This window comes from Danio rerio, chromosome 7, assembly GCF_052040795.2.
Source record: "Danio rerio strain M-AB ecotype USA chromosome 7, GRCz13ab, whole genome shotgun sequence".
NCBI classification, from domain to species: Eukaryota; Metazoa; Chordata; class Actinopteri; order Cypriniformes; family Danionidae; genus Danio; species Danio rerio.
The window spans coordinates 50,657,377-50,677,705 of NC_141027.1; the positions used below are offsets into that span (position 1 = coordinate 50,657,377).

Consider the following 20,329-nt stretch of genomic DNA (forward strand, 5'->3'; position numbering starts at 1 on the left):
CACCTGCCTTGTACCTTTGCCTGAACCCTGACTCTGATCCTCGCCGCCTGCCTCTGAACTCTAGCCTGCTTATCGACTCTGATACTAGCCGCCTGCCTCTGACCCATGCCTGAATACTCATCCTGTGTTTATCTGCCGCCAGCCCAACGATGATATACTGCTGTGTTTGATGTTCGCACACGCATAACATCTGTGTGCTATCTGTTATTAAACTGTGTTTAATAAAAATACTGCAAATGGATTCCTCTGTGTCAGCCACTTCATTACAACAAGAGTTATTTTATTTAGAAAAGATACTGCTTATTTTCTACTTTTGAAAACAATGAAAATAATTAATTTTGTTTCCAAAAACTTACTTGTTTTCATTTTTTTAAATAAAAAAATGACTGCTGGATTTAGGCAATGTGTGTTTTAAATTAAAAGTTTTAGTGTTGATGTTCAATAAATAAACATATACTGTATAGTAAATAGTGTGTCTATCTAAAAAGAAAGGTTTTACAAAATCATAAAGCCCCACAACTATTTTTGTCACTGATCATTTTCTTATGACTGAAGACTAGCAATAAAAACTGCTGAAGATTCATCTTTGTCACTACAGGGTCAATTATATCCAACAATATTTTAAAAACAGCCATTTATATTTTAACATTTCATGATGTTACACTATTTACAGTATTTTTACCCAAATAAAAGCAGTCTTGGTGAGCAAAAGAGACACAACATCACAAGAACATCTCACTTTCCCTACACTTTTGAATGACAGTCAATGTATATATTAACCATTGCGTTTTTACTATGTCTGAATCAACCTGGCTGTACTACTGTAGCTCTTACACACACACAATTTAGAAAGAACTGCTGAACATCGGCTTTTTTTACAGTGTAATTTACACTTCAATTGCTGCAAGTCACTGCACTTTATATCTCCAAAAAAAATGTCACTGTAGTAAAGAAGCTGAATGATGGATCCTCTTGATCTCACCTTGTGGGTCTCTCAAATTTCAATACCAATCCCTCATTTAATTGGTAACAATCAACAAAAACAAAACACTGCCTCAAGTGGGACAGCATCACAATAACTTTCACATCGTGTCAACAAAAAAACCCCTCTTTTCATGCAAAAGTCAAAAAGAATCTCGAATCTAAGACCCTCCAACATCAATGCATCACTTTTGTGGACATTTTGGATGCGGCAAAAGACGGGCCACTTCGCCTGTGAATGGACACCAGTTTATTGTTGTGGTATCAGCGCAATGGGGGGCAGGCCGTCCCAACCCCTCACACAAGAGGTGCTGCTGGTGACCGGAGAGAAGAGGGCTGGTGAAGGCGGTCCAGCGCCTCAAAAAACCAGACACTCCCTCTTTTTTCTCTGTTCCTGCCCTGCTTGCATTGTGCAGGAGGCCCGGTTGGGACAGGACAAAAGAGAGAGGCGCGGGCCGGGAGCTTCGGGGCTGCGTGTGAAGGTGTTTGGAGTGTGTGCGAGCCGCTCTTGTTTTGGGCTATAGGGAAGGGGTGTCAGTGTGACGGATGGGTTGGCGCTTTTGTGGATGGTGGTGTGTGTGTGTGTGTGTGTGTGAATAGGGACGTGATGCCTCCCGCTTGCTGAGTTTTTGGGACCCCGAGGCTGGGTTGGGAAGGGTGTAATGGGGGATTTGATTAAGGAATAGACGGGCAGAAAAAAAAAAAAAAAACTTTCAGGCTTTTTTGGATGAAGGCGAGAGCACAATGAGATGGAGTGAGGGTGCAGGGATGGGTGATATTAGTGTGAGGCACCGCATTAACAGCCTGCTGTGATGGGAATATAAAGACAATGTTTACAACTGAAGTTTACTCTCATGTTTTGAAGGAAAGGATGGCAGGAAGACAACAAGATATTGTTCAGAAAAGAAAAGGAAGAGCTGAGGAGATATACAGCTAAAAACAAAACTATTAGCCCTCTTGTAAAATTTGAATTCTTTGTGAAAGTGCTGTTTAATGGAGAAAAGATTTTATTTAAACATTATAGTTTTAATAACTCATTTCTTATAACTAATTAGTTACTTTAGTGTTTGCCATGATGACAGTACACAATATTTCACTGGTTATTTTACAGGATACTAGTATTTAGCTTAAAGTGTAAAGGCTTAACTAGGCAAGTGAGGTTAATTAGGCATGTCGATGGACAACTAAGGGGGATAATAATATTGACCATAATTTTATTTTATTTCATTATTAAAAAATTATTTTATTCCAGCCAAGACTTTGGAAAATATATATAGCATACACTGTGAATATTCCCTTGCTCTGGTAAACAACACATGGAAAATATTTGAAAAATAATAAAAATGTCACAGGAGGGCTAATGATTTTGATTTCAACAGTAAATTTAGATCATTTTAGTCTGATTTAGAGATTAAAAGGGGCTTTAGTTACATCAAAATGTTATTTTTTATTCAAAAACAACAGTAATTTTACAATAAGGTTGCATTAGTTAAAATAAGGTATTTAATAACTTGAACATTAAACAATACATTACAGTATTTATTATTTTTTTTGTTAATGTTAGTTAATGAAAATAAATTTGATCATTAGTTAATTAGTGAATTAACCAATTATACTAAGTACAACATTGTATTTTAATAGTAAAAGCTGAACTGTAATTAATTTATGCTGTAGCAAATACATTAACTAGCTTTAACAGATGAGTTTATTGTTAAGGATGACCAAAATGAATGAATGAATGTGTAACATAATGTAACTGTTTTACATGTATTAAAATGTGTTCCATTTCATTCCTTTGGCTTAGTCTCTCATTGGGAACGCCACAGCCGAATGAACCACCAACTATTCCAGCATAAGTTTTACACAGCGGATGCCCTTCCAGCTGCAACCCAGTGCTGGAAAACACCCATACACTCTCACATTCACATTACACTCATACACTAATCTAGTTCTCCTGTTTATTTATGATTATTTTTTCAGAGCAAAATGTTCTTTATATAAACATATATATATAAAACTCAATAAACAGCTAACATACCCAATTTAATGTCATGAATCAAGACTCTATTTAAGATTAACAGCAGCTGTAATATGCACAAATATTTAATTCATTTATTTATTTTTATTCGGCGTAGTCTTTTTATTCATCTGGGGTCGCCACGACAGAATGAACCATAAATTTATCCAGCATATATTTTACACAGCGGATGCCCTTCCAGCTGCAACCCAGTACTGGGAAACACCCATACACACTCAGACACACACACATACACTACGGTCAACTTAGTTTATTTAATTCACCTGTAGCGCATGTTTGTGGACTTGTAGGGGAAACTGGAGCACCCGTAAGAAACCCACACCAACATGGGGAGAACATGCAAACTCCACACAGGAAGGCCAACTGACTCAGCCAGGACCTGCACCAGTGATCTTCTTGCTGTGAGGCGACAGTGCTAACTGAGTCACTCTCACCTCTTTTTTTAATATTTAAAATACAAACAATTTTAGTATGATCTCTTTTTTTTCATTCATCTTAATAATCACAGGTTTTTATTAAATACATCATTTGCTTTTAAAAGTTTTAAAACAGGCACTTAATGTTTGCAGTATTTATCCTTAACTAGACTAAAATTTAAAAAAAACTTTTTGTTACAGTTAAAAAAGCTGAAATTAATTATAGATATTAGATTTTAATAATTCCGGCAATAAGTCAGACTTGTTTCCCGTGTATGCTGGGCTCCGGCAGGGCTGCCCTTTGTCACCAATTCTGTTCATAATTTTCATGGACAGAATTTCAAAGTGTAGCCTTGAGCTGGAGGGGGTCAGGTTCGGGGACCACAGAATTTCATCTCTGTATTTCGCTGATGATGTTGTTCTGCTGGCTTCCTCGAACATGGACCTTCAGCATGCACAGCATGCATGCGGTTTGCTGCCGAGTGTGATGCGGCTGGGATGAGAATCAGCACCTCCAAGTCCGAGGCCATGGTGCTCTACCAGAAAAAGGTGGTTTTCCATCTCCAGGTTGGAGGAAAGTCCTTACCCCAGTTGGAGGAGTTCAAGTATCTTAGGGTTTTGTTCAAAAGTGAGGGAAGGATGGAGCGTGAGATTGACAGGTGGATTGGTGCAGTGGCAGCAGTAATGCTCTCGATTTACAGGTCAATCTACATTCCTACTGTCACCTATGGTCATGAGCTTTGGGCAATGACCAAAAGTAAAAGGTCTTAGATACAGTTTCCACCTACAGTTTCCTTGCAGGGTGCACCCTTATGGATTGGGTGAGGAGCTCTGTCACCCGGGAGGAGCTCGGAGTAGAGCCGCTGCTCCTCCACATCGAGACAAGTCACCTCAGCTGAGGTGGCTCAGGCATCTGTTTTGGGTGCCTGCCTCCTGGACGCCTACCTAGGGAGGTGTTCTTGGCATGTCCCAGGGAAGACCCAGGACATGCTGGAGAGACTTTGTTTCTTGGCTAGCCTGGGAACACCTCGGGATCCCCCCCGGAGGATCTGGATTGGAAGTGTCTGGCTAGAGGGAAGTCTGGGGTTCTCTCCTAGGACTGCTGCCCTCACGACCCGGCCCCAGAAAAATGGTAGAAAATAAAAGATTTAGATTTTTTTTTAAATGAACTAGTGACTAAATTAACTAATGTCTGTTTTGTGGCTTAGTGTGTGAATGAGTGTGTATGGATGTTTTCCAGTACTGGATTGAAGCTGAAAGGGCATCCGCTGTGTAAAACATATGCTAAATAAGTTGGCGGTTTATTCCACTGCGGCTAACCCGGATGAATAAAGGAGCTAAGCCGAAGTAATATGAATGAACTAATAAGTAAATGAATTAAATCTACAAAAAAACGAGAAATGTATTTTATTATAATTGAAATCATTTAAATACCAAAGCACAAAAAGTGCACAGTAAAATAAAACAAGCAAAAATAAAAACATAAATAATTAAGACTATTTAAAATAAACAAAAATAAAAACAAATATCATATGACGAAAGCAACTAAGAAAAAAAATGTATATAACAAAATAATTCGATATGAAAATAAAAGGAAATCATAAAAACTAAAACAGTATACAAAAAATACGATACAAGCTTAACATGCTGCAGTTTAAGAAATCACGTGCAATTACAAAAAAGCGTCAGCAAATTAAAAAAAAACTTCATCTGTTTGACAGCAGACATGCTGCAATGCAAACGCATTATTAAACGTGCTGCATTTTCTCACAACACTTTTAAATAGCTCGGAACACAATGGAATTGTTTCAAGGAGACCCAAATACATGACAGACCTGGCTATTTAGGTTATGGTTATTAAGGCTAATAAATATTAAAGACATAGAAATTGTGATATTAAAATAAACTCACAAAAAACTCACCATTCAAAGATCACCTACAACTTCACTGAGCATTAGTCACGACACAATGATGTTTGTCATTTTTGGGTCCTCTTAATACATTTCCATTGTGTTCCGCTGTTTTTGTGTTGTGAGAAAATGCAGCGCGTTTTCGTAAATTGTTTGCATTGTGAGTAAATATAGCGCACTTTATTAATTTATTTGCATAGTGTAGAAATGCAGCACATTTTTTATGTGTATTCATTGTGAGCATTTGCAGCATATGTGCTATTAAGTGCATGAAGATATTTTCTTAATTTGCTGCTGTGTTTTGTAATTGCATGTTTTCTTAAATTGCAGCGTGTTAATCTCTCTCAGCCACCATAGAAAAATGCTAAATTGATACCAGCTTAATGACTGAACCATACAAAATGTAGTGTTAGTTCACTGACAGATTAAAAATACTGTCATTTACCAACATTCTAAACATGTATAAAACCCATTTCCTCCAATGAGCACTGTCCATTTGTTCTTTGACAACACTGACTTTTACTGCGCGAACTAAAAATAAAAAGACTAGAAACATTCTTCTGAAGAACAAAAAGTCACACATCAATCAAGAGGGTGGACGAACAATCCCAGAATATTTTTTTTTGCATAAACTTTCCTTTAAAGCCTCACCTACATTAGCTACTTTGAATATAGACAATGGGCAAAATCGACATTTCCATCTCAGCGCATTCTCTGCGTCTGATGCACGGATGGCCAGCAGTAATGAGATAACATTGGATCTGCCTGCATACTTAATGGAGCAGTTCACAGATGAATAAGATAAGCTCCCCATTGCCTAATAAAAGAGTGCTTCTCCGGCCTTGTCCTCAGTGCAAAAGTCAATGGGAGAACACAACGGCATGCATACTAATAATGAGCCCACATCCCTGGAGCCCGGCACTGTTTTTTTGTTCTGGTCTCTCTGTCTGAGAGCAGATGAACCCGTCAGAATCTCTGCAGGGATGACAGTTTCCAGAGCTGCTCACCTCAGACTGGAGATGCTTTGACGGGCGGACGATTAGCATTTCCTGCTTGTAAGCTTTTGTGTGCCATTGAAGGGAAGGTATGTTTGCTGTTTTAGCCAAAGGAAAGTGTGGCACTCGCTCACTGTTTCACTGTGGGGGCTCTTTAAACGTCCCGCTTGAGCTCATCCCGACTGTGCTGAGGCCAGAATGGAGATCCATGTTTGAGGGGAACAAGTGAAGTATGTGTTTTTTGGTAAAGGTACTGGTAATAGTTTAAATACATAAAATAAGTGACTCTTACTTGGAGTGAAGTGCACTGCTTAGGGATCAAGTGAGGTGAGCATTTGGGAAACTGATGGTCTGACATACATTGTTACTTACAAGGATAGTTTTGATTATAGATAAACTGTCAACTGCTCTTTTACTTTTCAATTAACTGTACAAATGGTAGCTGTTGTTGACCAAAAAAAAGTTTACTTATTTGTTTTTATAAACTTAAGTGGACTGAACATAAAACAATTAAGAAAGTAGTTTGAACAAGAAGCAAACATAATTTTTGGAGTGTATTGTGTTATACAGGATGGCATACTGTTGTCTTATACTCAAGTATACACAGCTATCAAGTAAAGCAAAAAAAATCAAAAGTATATTAATCTTTAAATAAAAAATAAAAAAAAATATGAAAATATGACCATTTCTTAAACAGTGTAAGTCGAAAGTATTAGCCCCTCTTCGATTTTTTTTTATTTTTATATTTCCTAAATGATGTTTAACAGAGCAAGGACATTTTCACAGTATGTCGGATAATATGTTTTCTTCTAGAGAAAGTATAACTTGTTTTATTTCAGCTAGAAAAAAAGCAGTTTTTATTTTTTAAACACCATTTTAAGGACAAAATGATTTCGATAGTCTACAGAACAAATCATCGTTATACAATAACTTGGCTAATTACCCTAACCAGCCTAGTTAACCTAACTAACCTAGTTAATTAGGTTAACTAGTTGCCTTGAAAATTATCTAGTCAAATATTATTTACTGTCATCATGACAAAGATAAAAGAAATGAGTTATTAGAGATGAGTTATTAAAACTATTATGTTTAGAAATGTGTTGACAAAATCTTCAACTGTATATATATATATATATATATATATATATATATATATATATATATATATATATATATATATATATATATATATATATATATATATATATCACATATATCACAAACTGTTGCTCATTCACCAACGTCACTTTAGAGCTAGTGTTTGAATGATTCTCTAGTGTAATGTCTAAAGTGAACACAAAACAGGAGATTTTGCTCATATTTTAAGACTATAAGGCTTGAACTGTTTGAAATGCCATGAGTCTACAGATATTTCCCATAATTTTTCTATTGCATTCAGGAGATCACAATATTAGTATGGTATAAATACAGCACTACAACATACAAAAGACAGAGATCGACTTAGAAAATCATTTACCAGTTTAATAATGCTTTGATCAGCTGTAGTTTGAAATTACACTGTTTTTCTCTTAGGGTTCATAATGCAGGCTTTGTCCCCATCTTGTGGATGAACATCATCAACCGTTTTTGCTCAAAGACAGCCTAATGGCCGCTGAAGTGCTTTCTCTCAGAAATGATAAATATTTGTAAATAGAAACTATCCTTGTAAAATAAACTCCAGTTGCAATTTAAACAACTACATTCTCAGCTCAAAAAGCTTTAAAATTACATTATGTTGTCCAACAGCACCAATATTTGCCAAGCTGTAGAGTGTCCTCTGCTTGTTGCTGTATGTGGGTGGAGAAATACACAAGGGTGAAAAGTGAAGAGGCTTGACGAGTGCTGTTACTGGCAGAATACCCCACGGCTATCAGCCAATAAGATTCATGAAACAGACAGAAATGTTGTATAAATAAATATGTATATATTCATTCATCCATTTTCTTTTTAGCTTAATCCCTTTAATAATATGGGGTCGCCACAGCGGAATAAACCGCCAACTTATCCAGCATATGTTTTATGCAGCGGATGCCCTTCCAGCTGCAACCCGTTTCTGGGAAACATCCATATACACTCATTCACACTCATACACTATGGACAATTTAGCCTAACCAATTCACCTGTACCTTTTAACTGTGGGGGAAACCGGAGCACCCGGACAAAACCCACGCAAACACAGGGAGAACATGCAAACTCCACACAGAAATGCCAAATGACCCAGCCGAGGCTCGAACCAGTGACCTCCTAGCTGTGAGGCGACAGCACTTCCTACTGCGCCACTGCGTCGCCTATATATATATAATAAATTTTATTCAGTTTTACATTATAATCTTTCATCTATGCTAGCAATGAAAACAACTTATAATATTAGAATATCACATTAAATTTTGAAGTAGAAACATTAAAATAGTATTTTCTTGTAATATGTTTCTCCAATATCCTTTATTTGCAATTTCCAAAAATATTTTACTGTGTACTGACAGCCACCACAATAAAACAGGTGGCAACACAGAAAGCCACATAATGAATAAGAGATCATCATAAGAGGCCTCTACGTAAAATATGACCAAAATATGCATACAGATGATGCAGTGGGTCAAGCACAATACCATATTAAAATAATGCCATAAACATTGAAAAGGCAGACAGTGCAACACAAAACCTTATAATGCACATTAACTACACTGTTTGCTTTTTTTTTATAGCATAAAACATTTTTAGATCTCTATAGTACTTGTTAGTAAACAGTTCAAGGAACTTTTTCTTGGTGCAAAACAATTTTAATATTTTAAAAATATGTTTCCACTATAAAGAACCAACCCTACATACAGATATTCTGTGAGCGTTTAAGTTTGTTTTTTTGTATTTGGAAAGTTCAAAAAACTTCTAATTATTTTTTTAAAATAATCTTTTATACTTAATAATAGTATAAAAGTGTATCAGTAACGACAAACAAAATGAAAAGAAAGCTGAAAATAAAGGAATTTTAATAAAAATCATATGGCACATGAGGCTGCAGAGAATCTGCTTTTCCGTTTCCATCTTTACCACAAAATCTATCAATTTGACAGAAATTAAATGACTGTAATCTTATATTTAATTGTTATATTTAGGACTACTAAACAATTCTATAAAGTCACTTTGTTAAACTGCAATAACAAGTTACTTTATCAATATTAAATGTTGTCAGAGCTGTCAAGATTATTGGTGTTTTCTGTTAAAATATATATAGATATACAGCAGTTGATTGACCATTTTCTTCTCTCCACAGTGTACCCTCTTCATCAAAAATGTGCCTAATTTCTGCGTGTCCTCATTTGAGGCCTTGACGGCTCAGTGAAAGTGCTGGTTTGACGGGCAGATGATTAGCATTTCTTCCGCGTTGTCTTTTGTGTAAAGGGAAAGTATGTTTGCTGTTTGAGAGAGAGAGTGAAACGGCGGTCCACATCGACTGTCCCTCAGTGGGGGGTTTTACCATCACAATGAGCCCTGACTGAGCATATAGACCGCTGGCACACGAAAAACTAAATATTTGCATCACCTGGTGCTCCAAGGCATTTGATTTGATGCGGGAGGAAGTACCAGCACTCCTGAGGGAATTGCGGAGGCATTCCTGAGAGCAAGGTGCACGAGGGTCCTGGGGCAGGAGGAGGGGGACACACATAAAAGTAGCACAGGGTAAACATGTGAGGGACATAATGGATAATAGAGGGAAAGTTGGTTTTACATTAGCATTTTCGGATTTCTCCGTAATAATATAATTTCATTAAAGTATTCTCTGCAAATTCTAAATAGTGAAATCATATCAGTCAAAGTACAACATTGTTACAGTGAACTTTACTGCTAATGTGGTTTTGAATTCAGAACGTTACTTGCATGCAATTTGTAACCGAATATTTAAATGTTAAACAACCGTGTCACTGTTCAAAAATAAACGTATGTGCGAAAATAAAAACCAATTTCACTTCAATTAACAGGCAAAGTTAGCGTCTATGACTGTGGCTCAATGCTATAGACTCTTGTCTATTAACCTTTTTTTCCCTCATGTACAAAGTTTGGAGGAGAACACACATTAACATGATAAACACGAGATGAACATTGTGTTGCATATTATTGCTATGATAGAATCTGTTATCTGTGCTTTGAATTATATTTTCATCATTTATATGTACAAAGATTCACACGTTAAAAATGTTCAAGAATTCTTACCGTTTCCTTGTTTACTTTTTCTATCAGAGAGCGTTGGCTGCATTAGTGATTGTCTGCAGGAATCCACTTTGTGATGCTAGACTCCCACCTTGTGGCAGAAAATGCACATAACCCAATTCTCTAAAAAGCCTAATTTAAAGGGATAGTTCACACAAAAATACACTATTACGTCACCCTCTAGTGGTTCCAAACCTATATGAGTTCCTTTTTATTATTTATTTTTTTATTTTACACCTCATCGGTATTTTCTGTGGAATAATAGAAATATCTTGTACAAAAGGAAGTCTATATTTATTCAATCATGGTATGACAATGGAATATTTACATATTTAGTGAAGTACTTGATGAACATGGATTGCTTTAGTCATACTCAGAATTCCTTAAAAAAAGTTCCTGTAAAACCAAGAGACTATGCTGTTATTTTTGATGCAATACCAAGTAAAGTTGTATCACTTTTGCGTAACATACAGAGTGGACCAACAGTCAAAGACAAGTGATGATGTTTTATTTATTGGCGATATTAACATTGTTAAGGATAAATGTAGTAATAGATATATTAGAAATGTATAAAAAAAAAAAGAATCATATGCCATCTTCAACAGTCTTCTGGTCATCAAAATTTGGAAACATTGAGTGGAAAAAAGTATAGTTACTAAAAAATATATATTTTTTATAAGTAATAAAGTAAGACAGTTATCTTTTAAAATTTTACACAGAATTTATACTGTAAAATAGTTATTTGAACGTTTTGGAGTGGATAGAAAAAAACTCGTTTTTTCAATGTGTATACTCAAGACTATTTTGGATTGATGTTTCTAACTTTATTTCAAGGACATTTGGTACACAAATACAAATTTGGTAATTATTTATGATGTCATATTTGCTTTAGTAAAAGATGGAATTGATTTAAAAAGCACAACATATTTTCTTATACAACTGATAATATTACTTGGAAAATACCATATTCATGTCAAGAAATGGGCCAAATCTAAGCCAAATTTTGAACATTTTATAAAGGAGATTAAACAATATGGTACTACACTATGTAACATTAAAAACAGAAAAGCTAAAAAATATATATATGAAGCATCATGTAACTTTCAATTGATTGAATAAAAGTTTAATTTTTTATTATTATTATCTTACTCTTTTTTTACCCCTGGCATCTGTTTATACTTTGTATTACTAAAATAATTTCTCTCTATTTATTTTAGTAATTACAATAAAAAATAATAATAAAAAATGAGTTCCTTTTTTTTAGTTAAACCCAAAAAAAATATTTTGAAGAAATCTGAAAACCTGTAATCATTGACTTCCATAGCAAAAAATACAGTTATGGAAGTCAATGGTTACAGGTTTTCAGCTTTTTTCAAAATAGATTTTTGTGCGTTCAATAGACAAATAAAACTAAAAACTGGTTGATACAAGGGTGAGATAATAATGACAATTAAAATGTTTGGGTAATCTATCCAATAAAAAAGAAAATGTCTTTCTAGAGAGATGGGTAATATAACTTCAAGAGAGCTAAAATAACAATCTCAAATTTTTAAGGGTAGTAAAAGGGAATATGTTGATATGATAGAATGTGTGATGAATGTAACGTGTTTTATATTTAATGATTTAAAAAAAATTACTCATATTTTATTCATCATAGACACATTAATTTGATCAAAAGTTCCAATTTTATTAAAACTATCTTTTTATATAAAATGCCTCAAATAATCACATTCTTTCCAGTTTCTGTTTAACAAGGATTCTTGAAAAAAAAAAAAAAAAAAAAAATATATATATATATATATATATATATATATATATATATATATATATATATATATATATATCTATATAAATACATATAAAAGTTTGCGCACACTTACCAAGCAGCAAGTCTTGATGGTGCTGAAAATAGATATGGCATAACTAGGAATTGTGATAAAGAATGGGGCAACATGATGGCTTAGTGGTTAGCACGGTAGCCTCACAACAAGATTGTCGCTGGTTTGAGTCCTGGTTGGACCAGATGGCAGTTCTGTGTGGAGTTTGCATATACTCACTGTATTTGATTGGGTTTCCTTCAGGTGCTTCAGTTTCCCCCACAGTCCAAAGACCTGCGCTATTGAACTGAATTGGCTGTAGTCTATGTGTATGAATGAGTGTGTAGGATGTTTCCCAGTACTGGGTTGCAGCTGGAAGGGTATCCATTGTGTGAAACATATGCTGGATAAGTTACCGGTTCATTCCGCTGTGGCGACCCCTGCTGAATAAAGGCATTAAGCCAAAGAAGAATGAATGAATAAATTATATAACAACACTAATAATTATAGTGTGTGTGTGTGTGTGTGTGTGTGTGTGTGTGTGTGTAAACATAATAGTTTTATTAACTCATTTCTAATAACTGATTCTTTTATCTTTGCCATGATGACAGTAAAGACACTTCAATACAACTTAAAGTGACATTTAAAAGCTTACCTAGGCAGGTTAGGGTAATTAGGCAAGTTGTTAAATTATGCTGGTTTGTTCTATAGACTATCAAAAAAAATATGTAGCCTAAAGGGCATATATATCAGTGCCCAGCGAAAATCCACGCTTACACAGGTAGAACATGCAAACTCCACACAGAAATGTTAACTGACCCAGCCAGGGCTCGACCTTCTTGCTGTGAGGCATCAGCGCTATGCCACCGTGCCGCCCATAATAAAATGTGTAATGTAAAATGTATAAATATGTTCTGTAAATGTAAATAAAAATGCTCAAATATCATCATAATAATAAATCTTTAATGTCAAAATTTGTAATAAATAAAAATATTTATAAAAAATGAAGTAATAAATAAATAAAAACAATGCTATACTCATCAGAAATAAAAAAAGTAAAAGTATCATATTGGAAACAACGTAAAATAAAATAAACACAAAAATAAACACACACACACACACGCAGAATAAAAAAGAAAAAAAGTAATTTTACTCCTTTGTGGATGTGTCTTGTCTTCCAGTACATATGTCTAAAGATTCTTAAGTCAATATGCTGTACGTTTATATATGAGGCAAAATTACATGAGATCAGCAATATTATTTTCTGTAAAATTGAAAAATCCTGAAGAAAAAAAAAACTGCTTAACTTAAGTGAAAAAGTCATTTTCATACTCAACGACAGTTATGTAATCACTTAGTTAAACTTGCTTTATTTTGCTTAGCTTCTCAGAAAACAAGAATCAATTATCTTTTTAGGACCAAAGTTCACAATATTACAGTTTGTGATCAACTAAATGTCCATAAAGGTGCATTTATTAAATGAGCATAAAGGGGTAAAACATAATTTTTTTACAGCGTGTATTTTAAAAAAAATATCAGTACAAACGTGTATTGAAAGAGTACTGAGGCTTATGTGTAGAGCTTTGTCAGTGAGACTATGTGGAAGGCCATTACTTCACATTTGACAAAAGCGATGACTTCATCTTTTCTGTCCCATTAGCATGTAGTAGGAAGTGGCGTCTTGAGGCTAGCAGGGATTCCTGAAAGAGCCAATTTTCCTCTGTGCTGAATGTGCTTTAAGATCAGTGGAGGGAAACTCAGGGGAGGGAATGTGCTGTTTGCCATTCTCCTGTTTACTTTTATGGCTCTTCCGTTTTCTTCAGTGCGGCAGCAAAATAGAGCCCGGGGAGAAAGAGGGAAAAATGCCAGTCTGCTATTGAGTGCTTTGGCCTTGCCTCTGTTCTTCCATAGCAACTCATCATTTGCATGTGTTTGTGTGCATGAGACTCTCCAACTGCAAATTTACTACAACAAAACAGTGCATTCATGGGCAAACATTACTTCTCAAATCTTTACTACAGAAATATACAACATAATTATAAAATATACGTTATATATATATATATATATTATTTTCCTTTTGGAAGTTTTTTCAAATGTCTAAATGTTCAAAAAAGTCATTATTTAATTACATATGTACAAATGTTCATACTTTCTAGAATTGAATGAAGTCAGGGTATTCATTTGTTTGACATATTAGACTTTTTTCTTGATAAAATCAGGCTAATTATGTATGAGCATATCACTGTAAAAACCTGTTATTGTAAAGTTTGAAAAAAGTGCTGCTGAAGTGTAGGGTATATGCGGAGGAATGCTGAAGAACTTTTAATTTGTCAGTAACCTGAACTGTATGCCATTACAAAATTTTAAGGTTTGTTTTTTTTTTTAAAAATCAGCAATCCCCACTGGCTGAATTATATCCGATATAAAGTGGGTCTCAGATTGTACAAGAAGCACTGCAATAAATTACATTGTTCCTGCCATGTCTTGTATGAACATTTATTTTGCCCCAGTATAATCAATGGAGCTTCTGCACTAGCCTGCTAATCCTGACAGGAGCGTGCATTTTCATCTCGTTTTACACTTGAGCAACTAAATAAACTCTGAATTCTATTTAACTGATTGTACTTACAACATCAATGCTGTAAAAGAAACCATATGAAATGGAAAAAAGTCACATTAACCGTTTACCGGAAGTTTATTAGTATGGGAAGAAACACTAGCTCTGTATATACCCTATTTGAGGCTCAGTAGAGAAAAAAATTATTATTTAGAGAAAATATTCTTTAAAGAAGTGAAACAAACACTTAAAGGCACAATATGTAAGTTTTTATAATTAAAATATCCAAAAAGAACCACTTGTACAGTGTTATATACTTTGCTGAATTATGCACGTACATTATCCCAGATGTTTTGAAAAATCAAGCCATTTTAACAATTGTGACACAGACTTTGTGGCCATGCTTTTGACATTCTCGATTAAACCCTCGATTTTCAGTTTGGTTTCAGGGAAATGCCAAAAACACTTTAATACTATGTTTAATAATATGTTATGTGGAATTATACTGCACAAAGTTGCATTATAACAGAACCTTATAATGCGTTTAGTATGATAAAAACAGCACTGGTTTTTCCCCACCTGATAATGAGCAGATGAACTGGAAGCAGTCGACTTTGGCATAATAAAAGCTCTGCTGTGCATCACACACATCTCTTATTAGCAATTACTTCAGCTCTCTCATTTTGCTTCAACGACTTCACCCTCTCTCTTTCATAGTACACAGCTAATTTAACATTACTTCTCTATGTTAAATTGGTGAATTTTCGCTCTTTACACTAATCAAGGAACAATCCACTTCCAGTAATGTAGACCAGAGTTATTTTTGAACTCAATAGAGTGTAAATATGACTAATTTTTAGTGTTGTACAAGTAACTCACTTAAGAGTGAAACTGAAAATACACTGTAAAAATGCAGGGTTCCTTACAATTCATTCATGTTGTCCTAACACATATCCAATAACGTAACTAATTTAAGTAGATTGAACATAAAACAATTACTTTTTCCAAAGAAAATCTCCAGAATTGTATTGCTTCAGCTCATTTTAAACAAGTAGTTTGAACAAGCAGCAAAAATCTTTTTTGAGTGTATTTCAGTGAATATGTTCACTCATTCCGAGTTGATTTTGACTAGTTGAACTAACACAACTAATTCAATAATTTATTTTGAAGATATTAGCCAACCATGAACAAGATTTCCCAATGGACGTAATGAGGATGACAACCCCCATGATTTCACACTCAGTCACAGCAGCATCACACTATGTTTTTGTTTGTTGAATAGATATACTGTGCCTTTAAAAGTGTATTTTAGATGTTTTCTTCCTTTAAACTAAAAAAAAAAAAAAACTTTATGAAAAGCAATAAAGCCCAAAATCTCAAAACTGACTAGCATAGAGCGCTGCTCTTCTGCAGCATGGTCCACTCATGTGCCAGACAAAATTCTGCAAAGCAGAGCAGTTGAGTCCACACTTACGCCCACCTCACCATTCTACGACTCCCACGTCTGTTCTGATAAATGGTGATCCAAGTCAAACTTCTCACACTAGCACTCGACTCAGTGTACTTGTCATTATTATAGATGGGCTCTATTTGGTTCCATCAGTGCTGGTGGCGCACAGAGAGGGGAAAGAGTTTCGTGTGGAAGCCGAGTAAATTATTTGTGCTCCACAGAGGGGGGAAATGGGTTAATATTTTAACCATACTTGACATCCTCTCATCAGGGAATTGGTCTAATTTTTTGTTGAAGTTTGAAAATGTAAAAAAAAAAAAAAAGATATACAGTCTGCTAGCTGCTCCATATATCACTGTAAAATAAAAAAGCTACAGCAGTAAACAAAACCGCAGACCTCTGAAAAAGAAAATAAGGTCTTGTCTCTGAGGCCATTATGTAATGCCTATAGCCTTGCTTCAAACACAAAAAGAACATTATTTTATCACTACTTTTTTAACTTTAAGTTTAGAGATGGGAACACACTATAAACTTCAGCATTACTCCAGGCTTCAGTGTCACGAGTGCCTGAAATTCAAGTATTCAAATACAATAAAGAATGCGGGAACCCTGTATGTAATTTCATACTACCAAAATGTATAATTTCATACTACTTTTTAACCAAATAAATTAAAAACATCAAAGTTGACAAAAAAAAATGATAGTCCCACAATGCAGCTAGAAAACATGAAAAAAAAAATCATGAACCATAAATATTTCTCTTAAAATATACAATACTATAACAATTAATAATTACACTCACCGGCCACTTTATTAGGTACACTTACTAGTATCGGGTTGGACCCTCTTTTGCCTTCAAAACTGTCTTAATCTTACTTGCATAGATTAAACAAGGTACTGGAAAAATTCCTCAAAGATTTTGGTCCATATTGAGATGATAACATCACGCAGTTGTGGCAGATTTGTCGGCTGCACATGCATGATTAGAATCCCCCTTTCCACCACATCCCAAAGGTGCTCTATTAGATTGAGATCCGGTTACTGTGGAGGCCGTTTGAGTACAGTGAACTCGTGTCATGTTCAGCCATCAGAAGTTGGGTACACTGTGGTCATAAAGGGATGGACATAGTCAGCAGCAATACTCAGGTAGACAGTATCATTGACACGATGATCAATTGGTACTAATGGGCCTGTCTATATGCCTGAATGCACTGAGTTGCTGCCATGTGATTCGCTGATAAGAAATTTGTGTTAAAGAGCAGTTGGACAGGTGTACCTAATAAAGTGGCCAGTAAGTGCAGCTTCATAAGATTAGATTAGACACGGCTCATTTTTTATTAATTATTTAGTACTGTGGAGTAAATGTAAATGTGTTATGTGAAAAAAATCACCAAAAAAATTAAAGATCCCTCTTATTTTGGTACAATTACTAACACCAGCATCTTTATCTCTCTTTTTTCCTTCAGTACAGTAGATTAGTGCTGTAAACACATACTTGCTATAGTTTATGATCTGTAAAGTGTAGAAGTAAACACATTTAATTGCTGTCGTGTCTGTGTTTTGACATGGAAACTGACTGATTGGGCAGGTGGCTGATCTGGTACAAACATTCCCTTCTGCTTAACCTCTGACCTCCACTTAATCACTTCTGTGCTCCCTCTACTGTATAAAAGCTACATGACCTCAAGCCGTACTGCCATGAAATGTTTAAAAGCTGCGGCCCGCTATTTAAAAGGCTCACTTTGTTGTTAGTGTCCCTGATCCCTAAGCAGTAAAGATAAAATGGTCTAAAGAGGCTATGAGTGATGTTGTTGAAAGCTGCAAATGCCTTTGAAACCAAATCCTCCTCAACAAGGGCCATGAAAGAAGAGTCTATGGGGAAATGCAGGAATGGAGCCTACTGTTCTGTCAGATAAAATATTTTTGTTTCATTCAAGTCTCTTTCCCCAATTCCCTCAAATTGGCATTTCTTCCACATGGCTAAAGCTGTATTTTGCATTTTAAATGAGCATTTTAGACGCCCAAAAACAAGCTGTCAAGACAACATGCTTCAAAATTTCACTTTAATATTTAGTGGCAGTTCGCCGTGCCTCCAACAAATCTGATTCACAGGATGGCACTGGAACTGCACATAAATGACAGCTTTGATGATATGATTAAAAATATTAGATTTGCATTAGCTGCAAGCCCCTTTCTTTGCTGATGCTGTTCCATCAATGAAAAGGATGGGAATTAAACTAATAAGGTAAAATTCTGCCCTGCAAAAAATAATTAATGTAATTGTTTTGCAGGGAGGGGTTGGTAGAGTACATCAATCATGGAGATCAATATGACTGATAAATAGTGCTGCTGCATATGATAAGAAAACACTACTGTCTCTGCATTCATAATAAGCAGCACTGGACAGCAATACATCATTCTGTCAACCCTATTTACATGCAAACAACGCCACGATCATTTCATCTACATTATTAAAACGAGAAGTGTCAAGGCTGACCAGATTAGCAGGATTGTAGCACTACTTTAAAATATACTTATATGGGACCAACAAATACATCCCAGCAGGCACACAATATTAGGTTAGGTTCAGATCATGACGTCAGGTGACCAAAATTAAATGTTTAGCCAGCATCTAAGGACAAGGTTATTTTAACGTCCAAAATTAATGTCAAATTACATTGATATTTGGTTGATTTTAGGTTGTGTTGGAAAGTGACCAAAAACCAACATCTGATATATAAATTAAAAAAAAAAAAAAAAAAAATATATATATATATATATATATATATATATATATATATATATATATATATATATACTTCGTCAAGGTGTAACATGATTACACTTTAATATTTGGTTGATTTTAGGTTGGACATTGACATCGGCCTGACGTTGGATTTTGACGTCAACCCAATTTTCATTTCCAAACAAAATCCAACATCATCACGATGTTGGGGTGTATTGGGGTACAACATCAACATGATGTCATATAACCTGATGATATTTATGAGAAAATTCTATTTGATCACTCAAATTATTAGCATGATATCTGCACACTTCATGTTAGCGTGTAATTGTAAAAATTACACTCTGCATTAGGGACTGATTTAGGGGAAATAGTATGTTATCCCGTATTCAACTGTTTCCTCCAGGTACTTCGGTTTATCTAAGTCCAAAGACATGCGCTATAGGTGAATTGGGTAAGCTAAATTGTCCATAGTCAGGGATGGCAAAAATACATTAAAATGTATTTTAAAACAAAATGCCAAATACATCAATTTTACATGTATCAAAATTAACTACAAAATACAGCAGCTACAAATGGATCAAAATAAAATACTGTCTTTTAAAAATACTACAAAATACTTTTACAAGGGAGCATGACCTGACAAACCTTCCATCAATAGGCATATTCGATCAATCCCTTCACCTTTAAACTGACTTAGTGAAGTGAACAAGTCTCTGAGAAAGTTTCAGTCAGCTTCTTTACAACTTGTTCACCTCTTCTCCTGTACATGCTATTCATAAACTTTTGTTTCTCTTTCATTTAAGTATACATTTTGTACACATTTCATACAGAAAGTCCTGTCTTGAAGATGAACTCTTTAATCATTGTTAAAACCATGTAATTCAGATAATGAGTTGGAATATAGTACTACTGTATATTTCTTCATTGTGTTTCCATCCAATTGCGTTGACAATTTCTTAACAGTCTTATCTTTAAAAATAGTTATGTATTCATTCATTTTCCTTTGACTTAGTCCCTTTATTCGTCAGGAGTCACCATAGTGTAATGAACCACCAACTTATTCAGCATATGTTTTATGCTGCTGATTGCCTTCCTGCCGCAACCCAGCAATGGGAAAGACCCATACACATTCACACACTCATACAACAATTTAGCTTATCCCAATTTACCTATAGCGCATATGTTTGGACTGTGGGAGAGCACCCAG

General features: G+C 35.0%; 1 protein-coding gene and 1 long non-coding RNA gene across 2 annotated transcripts in view; both read right to left on the reverse strand.

Annotated features, from left to right (window-relative positions):
* Positions 1-20,329, reverse strand: part of LOC147836107 (uncharacterized) — a 49,706-nt gene that overhangs the window by 13,566 nt on the left and 15,811 nt on the right. The window contains exon 4 of the mRNA XM_087260117.1: positions 12,427-12,448. Within this exon, the coding sequence (XP_087116243.1) occupies positions 12,427-12,448 (22 nt within the window). The remainder of the gene's footprint in view (positions 1-12,426; positions 12,449-20,329) is intronic.
* On the reverse strand, positions 9,100-10,661 carry LOC147843181 (uncharacterized). Its single transcript, XR_015496223.1, has 2 exons — positions 10,550-10,661; positions 9,100-9,977 (listed from the first exon to the last, which is right to left on the reverse strand). It is a non-coding gene; the product is annotated as an uncharacterized LOC147843181 (long non-coding RNA).